Source organism: Amaranthus tricolor, chromosome 8 (assembly GCF_026212465.1).
Source record: "Amaranthus tricolor cultivar Red isolate AtriRed21 chromosome 8, ASM2621246v1, whole genome shotgun sequence".
Classification (NCBI taxonomy): domain Eukaryota; kingdom Viridiplantae; phylum Streptophyta; class Magnoliopsida; order Caryophyllales; family Amaranthaceae; genus Amaranthus; species Amaranthus tricolor.
Genome location: NC_080054.1, coordinates 16,230,298 through 16,240,648, shown reverse-complemented (window position 1 = coordinate 16,240,648; position 10,351 = coordinate 16,230,298). Strand labels below are relative to the sequence as shown.

The following is a 10,351-nucleotide window of genomic DNA, read 5'->3' as shown; positions in this document are numbered from 1 at the left end:
ATTAAGTATATTAAAGCTATGAATAAATGATAATAAAACATCTCCAAGAACTTGAAGAGTCAAAAAACAGCATCTTAGGAGTATCAGAAACATCGCTCGACCAAAGCAGAGGCTCGCTCGGTCGAGCGGCCTGGTCGAGCGAGCTATAGGAAGTTTCTGTCTGCATTCTGTCTGCTCGCTCGACCCATCTTGAAGCTCGCTTGGTCGAGTGAGCTGGCGAGCGGTACTTCAGAGAGCTTCTGACAGAGTTGCTCGACCTTACATTGTAGAGCATCTTGAACTAAACCTTTGCACTTCTTCGTTAAGTCCCATAACTCCCATGAATAACTCATTAATTCATACTTTAATCATCATCATAAACCACAATCATCAAGACTCATCTTAATACACCCATTCATGACATACTTATGGGATTCCATCCCAAGAGTCACCACATGAATGCACACACAAAATGTCCACTCAAGTCACACCAATCATAACAGTTCGTTTTTATTTTTATACTTCCTCCGTTCCGTTTTAATCGCTACATTTGCATGGGCACGGGGATTAAGAAAAGTGATTGACCTACACTGTAGCTGATTGTTTACTTTATAGAATATAGTATTTTATTATCGTTGATTGAAAAAGAAAAAGGAAAAATAGGTTGTTAGGTTACTTTATAGAGTATCGTATAATATTTTATTATAAAATATAGAGTATAGAGTAGGATAAAAATAGGAGTAAGTAGAACTTTGAATGATTGTTTTATTACTAAAAACGGAAATGTAACAAGTAATATGAAATTGCCAAAAATAGAAAATGTAGCGGGTATTATGGAACGAAGGAAGTATAAATTTATATTTTTTAAAAATCTAATTTATATTGAGTAATTGCCAATAACAATTTTAAGTTTAGAGTTTTTGAAATTACAGCCTCAAAATTCATTTTTTAATGTGAATTACTATCACCAAAATATCGAAGTCTATACCATTCAGGCGAAGTGACCGTTGACCAGCCTAAATCACGGTTGACCATCACTAATCACTTCTGACTTTTGTTAACCATCCTTAATCACCTTTGACTTTTCTAATTACCAATAGTATCCTTGTATTTTAGCACTTTAACATTATTCATATCCATTATAACGATATGTCTTCAAAAAAAAGACGTCGCGATTATCCGGGGTAACTTTTTCAAAAATCCAGCGAAACAAGTAATTATTCGCCTATTTTCTGACACGTAAACCGAAAAAAGATATTTAACGTCATTTTTACCCATCATAACGATTACTTTTTTTTAAAAAAAGACGTCGCGATTATCCTCATTGGGTAACTCTTTTGAAAATCTGGTCAAAACAAACTTATTCGCCTATTTTTTGGCACGTAAGACGAAAAATATATTTTACCGATCCGAATGATAATTTTTTTTAATAACGGACGTTGTTTTTTACTCATCATTTTTCGGTCTACGTTCCGAAAAATAGGCAAATAAGTACTTATTTCGACAAGATTTTTGAAAAAGTTACCCCATAAGAATAATCGCGATGTCCATTTTTTTTAAAATATTATTCAAATATCATGTCAAACAAATACAGTTTAAACTAATTTAAGTAAGTTAGTGGCTTAAAAGGCTTTAAAAAGCCAATTTAAAACAAAATTTTGCAGATATATCTTTTTTTTGAAGTCTAATCATTTTAAAATACTAATATATATTAATTAATATTGTGTGTCAAGTTTCATATCAAAAAATCAAGATAAACCCAGTTTAAACAATTTCAAAATAGTAATAATTAATATTAATTTGAGTTTTAAATATAAATCTATTGTTTTAAAATGAGAAAAAAAATTGTATTTTTAAATGATATGATAAATTGAAAGAAAATGAAAAAGACCTTATCCAAGTAAAACAATACTTTAGGTTACTCTTATTGAATTTAAGTCATAAGACCCAATTTGAAAAAAAATGAAAAATACTTAAGAGTGAATATGCTTTTGAGTCTGTGAGGAGAAGTGTAATAAATCCTCGTGATTAGAGAAGGCATATCCCTAAGAGACTGTTCCCATTTGTCACGTGCCTTCTTTTGACTACCCTTTTCTTTCTCTCTCTTTCTCCCTTACCTTCGGAGTATCTATAAATACTCCTCTTCTCCTCTTCACCTTCCTTAATTAGTTTCCACTCAAAACCCCAAAGTATTTCCATTAAGATAATTCTGATAGCTAATCACCCAACTTAAACAACAATGGTTGGTCCATTTAATGAGTATCCAAATTATTATTACAATGATGATGAAAATGATTACATATACTCATCTTCATCATCATCTTCTTACTCATCTGTGGTTGATTGTACACTTTCTCTTGCTACTCCTTCCACTCGTTTAAGTGGTAATAATGATCATAATTCTAAACCTACTCCTCGACGTAATAGTGTCTCTTCTTTCTGTTGGGATTTGCTTAATTCTAATTCTACCAATAAAACTATTCGTACCGCCGCTAATACTCATTCTTCTGATCCTATGTTCGTTCGCCGTTGTGCTAATTGTGATACCACTTCTACCCCTCTATGGCGTAATGGTCCTCGCGGTCCCAAGGTATACTTTTTACTAATTTATAAATTAGTGAAAATCATCTTAATTTTTTGCCTTTTCGCATAGTGACCAAACGTTTTTCTTTTAATTTATTAAGGTTTTGTTAATTAAATTTACATGATTTATATTTTAATCTTTGTACCTTTCAATTTGTACCATTTTTCATTTTAGTTTATCTCACTCATTTTGCATCATTTTTCTTTTTCACAATGACCCTATTTTCTTTCGTTAAATTTCATTCACAAAATTATTATTTTTTTCATTTTAACTACTTATTTCTATTATCCACCTGTTTCTTTTTTTGTCTTATTTTCTGCAAACTAATTACAGTTTCTACTAAATTTTGCTCAAAATAATTTAGGTGCATTTTTATAGGAACGAAGATAGTATCAATTATAACTTTTTTACCTAAAAAACAAATGTATTCTTGATCATCTTTAGAGGTACTTTTTAAAAATATATTTGAAATAAGTACGTAAAATAACAAAAAATATAACATTGTGTTTACCAAATGAAAAAGTTTAAAACTCGATTTCATCACGCTAATTAAAAAAGTACCTTTACCACGTGTAAAAGCTAAAACATATGAATTTTCAATAAGATCAAATTTCATAGAAAATTTATGATTTTTATGTTTGGTTTGCAGTCATTATGTAATGCTTGTGGGATAAGATACAAGAAAGAAGAGAGAAGGGCAGCAAAAGCAGCGGCAGCGACAACGACAAACACGAGCGTGGCCAATAATGGAGTCACAAATAACGGAATGATGGACCCACAATATGGATACTACAATGGATCTTATTCATGGGGTAACCAATACACTCAAACCACCCAACAAAAGACGCAATTTTACGGAGCTCCGAACGAGTTCCGATTCATCGAAGACGACCATGGGTCAGATCCTGGTGTTCAGTTCCTCTCATGGTTAAATCATGATAGACCTACTAGTCTTGTTCATGATTTCACCCGGTAAATCAAATCAATCGATCATAGAAATTAAGAGACGAGATTAAAGATACAGCTTAGCTACATCTATCTACAACATCAAGTAAAAAATGTGTGTTTGTTAATTTTTGTTGGCGAATTTGATTCTGATGTTGTGATTTTCCAACCTCATAACTTTAGGATTATCCAACAAAAATTCAATTTTTTTTCTTTATTATTATTTTTTTATTTTCTAATATTTTAAAAAAAATTAATTGATATTCTACTTTAAATTACTTTAATTAGAATAGCTAGGGTGCAAAAGGATAATTGTACTCAATTTTAGTAGTTAGACTAGATCTTACTTTTTGAGCAAGGCTTCTTTTTCTTCTTTTGGTTTTGCTCTTTTGTCATAGGCTTATAACGTTTATATATAGAAGTATACTATTTTTTTTTCTTACTCCCACATCTTTTTTGCTATTTCTTTGACTACATCCACTTTTCATTTCTTTTCATGAGTTCAAAATCTATATCTATTACACTTCTAGACTTTGGTAGTGTTCGTTAACAAGAAATTTAAATGTGTAATAGTAGCGGTAATAAATAAATTGCATGTCTATAATTTTTTTTGCGATATTACAATAATCGCTTTGTAAACACACTGGAAAAATTGAATAAATCAAACACAAGAAAAGTAAACACAAAGGTCGGATATTGATATTGCGATACCAATTCCAAAATAAATATGTACACCTACGAATTATACAGAATATTAATTCTTAGATTATTAGTCCGATTTATTTATTAATTTGTAATTGCAGTTCATATATGCATATACATGAGGTAACCACTATAATCAAATTGATGAAAAAAAACATCCCAAATAAGACAAGTAAGATAGCTTAATATGACATATAAATCTACATATCAAACGGTCGAACAAACAAATTACAGATCAGATCAGATTAATTTTTAGTCGGGTGAAAGCAAAGGCGGGGAAGTAGAAAACGAAAAAGATATAGGTCAATAGGTGGATCTGATGTGGTCTTCAGACGCCACATAGAAGAATCAGGGCAGTCAAAGTATATAAAAGTAGTATCTTTGTCGTCCCGTTCAAATGCACACAAAAGCCGAGTGTTCAAGAGGGAAAAGTGAGATTCAGTACTTAGTAATATATTCTGATATATAATTTTTCTTTGTTAAATATTAATGAATTCTTTTGATTTTGTTATACAATATACCAAAAATTCACTTTAATTTACGTAATGTTGCAAAATTAAAGGTACTACGGGAGGAGTGTAGTTATGTGATGGATAGGAACATTGGCAAAGAGAATAGAGGGTGATAGTACCAGTAGAAGAGAAGAAATTTCTAACGTTCATGGTGCGAATTTTATTTTCATTCAATTGATCTTTGATTTAGAATATATAACATATTTTAGTAACTCAACATCACCTTAATCATTTGGTTAAGTTGATTTCGTGACATGATATTTGAAGCTAATGTGACAAAAAGGTTACGAGTTCAAATCTTAATTATTCCTCAAATTCAAGTGATGCATTTTGCACGAAATATGAGGAGCTACTGTGCTACATCAACATTATCCATGCGTGGACGTATTTGAGTGTGTAACATATCTTGAGGTCTCAACCATCTGCTTAAGTTTTTTGTTCAGTTGATTTCTTAACATAATATTAAAATGAGTAAGTATGAGGAAGATTAGTGTTGTATCTATAGGACGTGTTAGAGTACATAAGTTTTTAATTGAATTTCAAAAATATATTATATACTCTAACAATAATCCAAACACATGAGGTGCTGCCCTGAAGTTGGGAGATTCCATGCCCACACAAGAGGTAAAGCATTTAACAAATCGTACACTTTGGCTTTGTGACTGTTGTTTTTGTCTCACCAACTTCCTTATTGAGTCTACTTATAATATCCAAGGTATTTATTTAGTAATAATCTTAGTCCTTGCTTTAAAATTTTTGTAATTAATGCCCAAATTAGAATGTGATGGCATCAAGTGTAAATGTTACTTAGTCAAACCATAATCTTGTGGACAGCCTAGTCATTTGTTGGAAACTAAGAAATACAAATTTATGGTTTTTTAATATTTAGAGAAAGTAATAGTAATAACAAAAGAGTAATATGTAATTATTTTTTTTTAAATTGTTTCCGTACAACTACATCTTTAATCATAGCTGTAGCTTGTATTTATAGCTAGAATTATGTGGGTTACACAAAAAGGAATGTATCCGGAGTATTCTACTTCATTTTTTTCTTATTTAAGAATACATTTTAGGACTATCTTGTTGTTAATGGTGACTCAAACTAGCAAGCACCATTAAAGAAGATGAGTATGGGTCAAAGAGGAGGTCTGCGGGGCGCGGAGTGCGTTCTGTCTCCATTTCGCGGCTCGCGTAGTTGTACACGGCTCGCAAAATGGCGGTTTTTTTTCACGGGAGGTGTCATTTGGGATGGTTACTTTGTGTTTATTATGTAATAACTTCCTTTTATTGGGCATTAGTATATAAACTCCCATTTTAAGATTAATATATGATGATTCACAAAATTGAGAGAGATCACAAGAGAGCCATTAATTTATGAGTTTGATTGAGATTCATCTTGTAATTCTTTGCGATAATAGTGAAATTATTTGATCTTGGTGCCGGTGGATGTGGCTATCACATTGATAGTGAACCACGTTAAATCTCTCGTGTTAATTTCTTATTTTGCATTGAATTTTCTTATTGTTTCATTATTGTTCAACGAACTTGCTTCCGCTGTCGCACAACATATCTAAACTTTATTTTCTTAGATTTTTCTAGAGATATGTTCTAATAAGATTTTTTAGATTATTTTTTAACAATGTTCACCCTCTTAGAATAAAGAATCGAAAAATAGTCGCTTTGAAGAAGGAACATATGGGACCAAAAAGATTTCATTCTTGCAATGACACTATTGATTAGTTGGAGTTTTCAGCATTAGTAAGGTTCTTATGAAATTTTCTATAAAATAACATATTAGAAGACTAATCATATGCACTTGTTAACATATAAAGTTACCGATGATTGTTACTAGAGTCAACCGAATTCAAGTTTTTGTTATTACTAACAAGGGTAAGTTTGCATACAACAAACTTCAAATCACGATCAAGTGCCACTTAATGACATTGTGATAGATCTTTCACTTGGGGCTCTAAAGAAAACCTAAAACCAGTTCAACATGCTTCAAAACTAGATTTCCATCATTTATTGTTCAGCTATCATTGGACAAAATGCTACAACCTGTATTAAAGCATATTTCTGCCTACATTGTCTCCTTTTAGTACAACTATTTTAATACAATCCATTATAATTCAAAACTAAAAATCTATATATCTTTGGAATAAATTTTTTTCAAGGAAACAAAATTAATGAACTCGGGTCAAAATTTCCAAACAATACCATCACTTGAATAGTATTCTGGAGAAAATGAATAAAAGAGAACTATAAATCTGCCTTTTGGTAACTCTGGCAAATAATCTAAGAGCCTAAAGTGCCTAAACCAACTCCAGCTCTTATTGTATGATGATAAAAGAAACTAACCCAATCTGCCTTTCGGTAAAACTCTGGCAAAGAAATTACAAGAAGCAATTTCATACCATCAGCAACAAGAAGATCAGGGTGGTGGAAGAAAGATCACCACCTAGTTATGAACTTGCCGCCATTAAGTGGTGCACTTGTATGTTGTGAAAGTGAACAAGAAGCCGTCTCACCATCATATAGTCTTCATATGACTAGGCCTTGAGGTGGTGTATAATGTGAAGAAATTGTGGGTCAGACAAATCCAAAGAATAGCACGAACGCTGATTGTAGTGTACAGTCCCGTTGATGCTTTTCCTACACCAATCTGATACGAAATCCATTTTTGGAGGATTTCTAAAAACCCGGCTAGTGGAGTAGCACTAGGATAGTTACAACAGGAAGCCACCACGACATCCCCAAATTCGATAACATTCATCCTTAAACTCAATCGCACAAAACATATTTTACCAGTAATCCCCACAAGAGCATTCACCATTTTTAAAATGATGAAATCGCTTGAGATCTCTCACAACTATTACTCTCTGTACTAGTTTAGATATGTACTTGATTGCATTATGGCAATCCCCACATATTCTAAGGTTCTTAAACACCCTAATTGTGGCTCCAACAGGAAGTTTCAAGAGACCATAAGCAACTGCAAGCTTCTCACTGTGAGTAGACAAACTGTGCTCTTTTTGTTCTGATTCCATATCGTGCAGCACGTGTTTAGTATCAGGAACGTATCCCAGTTCCCTCAATTTCGGTCCCAATTGCTCTAGATAATCATACACTTGTTGTACTTCTGGGTGTAAAGTATCGTCAACTAAGAATACGTTGACCTTATTTTCGATATCTATCCAACTACACGCAGGCTCTTTTTTCACCCCTCTCTCTCGCATCAACTTCCTCACCCTTGCTACATCTACCCACTGGCCTGCTGCTGCGTACATGTTCGACAAAAGTATGTAGGTACCATCATATTGAGGGATTAACTCCAAGAGCTTTTCGGCAGCTTTAATACCAAGGTCTAAGTTCCCGTGAATACGACACCCAGCAAGCAAAGCTTGCCAAACGGGTGCTCTTGGCTCGAAAGGCATCTTGTTAATCAGATCTTCGGCTTCCTGGAACTTTCCTGCTCGACAAAACAAGTCAATCATCCGGGCAAAATGATCTTCCCCGGGAGAAATATGGTATTGATGCATAGAATGAAAAAATTTCTCCCCTTCATTGACTAATCCAGAGTGGGTACATGCAGTAAGAATAGTAAGATACGTGATCCGGTCTGGTAGTATCCCGACTTCAACCATCTGATCAAAGAGTGTCAATGCTTGGCTACCATGCCCATGCTGCCCGAAAGCTCCAATCAAGGCATTCCATGAGACAGAATCTACAGAAGACATGGTGTTGAATATTAATTCAGCATCCTCAACTACACCACATCTTCCATACATTGTAATCAGAGCATTGCTCACTGAAAGGCTTGATTCGTATCCAAGCCGAGTGACCTGAGCATGAAGCTGCCTTCCCTGATCTAGTACTCCAAGGTTCGAACAAGCCGTGATTGCTCCAGCAAATGTATAATCACAAGGCTTGAACCCGTCAATCCGCATCTGATTCAGTAACTTGAAGCCTTCTTCTGCCGAGCCACTTTGTGCATGTGCGGCTATAATTACAGCCCACGATAGAAGGTTCTTCTCAGGCATTTTGTTGAAGAAAACTTTCGCCTCAGAGATCAGTCCAGAAGTCACGTAACCTGACAAAATAGCATTCCAAGAAACTATGTCTCTTACAGGCATCTCATCAAAAATTTTCCGAGCTTCATGCATTCTGCCACATTTAGAATACAATGTGACTAGTGCATTGCTTATAGACGATTTCACATCATCACTGTGTTTTACTTTTGATTCTTTGCGCAAAATACGAGCATGTATCTCCCGTCCAAACGAAAGCATACCCGAATCAGCACAAGCACCAAGAACATTCGTATATGTATATTCATCATGCTGAACACCTTCGACATTCATTCTTCTAAACAGCTCCAATGCCTCTGAGTATAAACCATGGTGCACATAGCCTGAAATCATGGCATTCCATACCGCCACAACCTTCTCCATTGCTGAGTTAAAAACGTTTAGAGCTGAATCAAGGTCATCATTCCTTGCATACCCAGTAATCATTGTCGTCCATGTCAACTCATCCTTTGTTGCCATCTCATCAAAGAGAATACGAGCAACACCCAACATATCATTCGACTCAACAAAAGCCGAAGACGAACACTTCACATAAAGAGATATAAGTGAATTCAACACCGATGTAGAACACCCAGTTCCAGACTTAACCACCGCACAATGCAACTGATAACACTGCCTCGAATCATCAGCAATCAAACTAAGAGAACTAAGAACACTAGTATAAGTAAAATGATCAGGCTTAAAACTACTCCTCAACATCTCTACAAACAATTTAACCCCTGAAATACCATCACCACCATGATTGTACCCTGTAATCATCGCGTTATAGCTCACCACATCACGAATATGAAGTGGGGTTTCATCAAAAATCCTCCTTGCTTCCTTCAAATTACCCAACTTGCGATATGCAGAGATCATAGTTGTTCTTGCTACAATATCTGGTTGGGGAATTTCGTCGAACAGATGGTGTGCGTAAACAAGATTGTTGGATTTACAGTAAATATCAATCAAACGATCCAAAATATGGCCACGAGGTTTGAACCCAAAAGTGATCATGTTGGCATGGATGACTCGAGCAAGAGAATGGGAATCGGGGTTTGGTGGGCAGCATAGTTGGAGTTGTTTAGCGTAGTTGTTGGCTAATGCCCTGAAATCTAGTTTGTGAATGAAATTGTTTCGAGTGAGATTTAAGGTGCATTCAACAGCATTTCTCATCCTCGGGTTTTTTGAAGAATCATGATCCACAGACCAACTCCTTTGTGTTGGTGAAAAAGGTACAGAAAAAACTGAGGAAGGAATGTCCGGGGAAAATTACGGTTATTTGGAGGGAAATGTTAGTTGGTATTCGAAAAACATGGTCAATATATATTCCTATGTGTCCCAATTTAATTTGATTAAATAGCATGATTTGATTTAGAAAAAATTATCAATAATAATTCAATTTTTATGAATTTTTATAATAATTCTACCCATTGATTAACCATGAATAATTTTAGCTATACGGGGTATTTGCTTATAATAAACTCGGGTAACCCAATAACATACTATAATAGATAATTTACCAAAAAAGTAAACTAGAAATTAAATTAAAATTAGAGAAA

General features: G+C 34.1%; 2 protein-coding genes across 2 annotated transcripts; one reads left to right on the top strand and one right to left on the bottom strand.

Moving 5' to 3' along the window:
- The first annotated feature begins 2,154 nt into the window (after positions 1–2,154).
- LOC130820914 (GATA transcription factor 19) lies at positions 2,155–3,911 on the top strand. Its single transcript, XM_057686462.1, has 2 exons — positions 2,155–2,569; positions 3,213–3,911. The coding sequence occupies exons 1-2, from the start codon at positions 2,219–2,221 to the stop codon at positions 3,537–3,539; spliced, it is 678 nt and encodes a 225-aa protein (XP_057542445.1). The 5' UTR covers positions 2,155–2,218; the 3' UTR covers positions 3,540–3,911.
- Positions 3,912–6,667: 2,756 nt separating this feature from the next.
- On the bottom strand, positions 6,668–10,061 carry LOC130821285 (pentatricopeptide repeat-containing protein At1g25360). Its single transcript, XM_057686978.1, has one exon. The coding sequence runs from the start codon at positions 9,963–9,965 to the stop codon at positions 7,524–7,526; it is 2,442 nt and encodes an 813-aa protein (XP_057542961.1). The 5' UTR covers positions 9,966–10,061; the 3' UTR covers positions 6,668–7,523.
- Positions 10,062–10,351: the final 290 nt, after the last annotated feature.

Bases quoted from the DNA above. Each gene is read 5' to 3' on its own strand.
- LOC130820914 (XM_057686462.1), top strand. From the start codon at position 2,219: ATGGTTGGTCCATTTAATGAGTATCCAAATTATTATTACAATGATGAT. The intron at 2,570-3,212 runs GTATACTTTTTA...TTTGGTTTGCAG, and splicing joins ATGGTCCTCGCGGTCCCAAG to TCATTATGTAATGCTTGTGG.
- LOC130821285 (XM_057686978.1), bottom strand. From the start codon at position 9,965: ATGAGAAATGCTGTTGAATGCACCTTAAATCTCACTCGAAACAATTTC.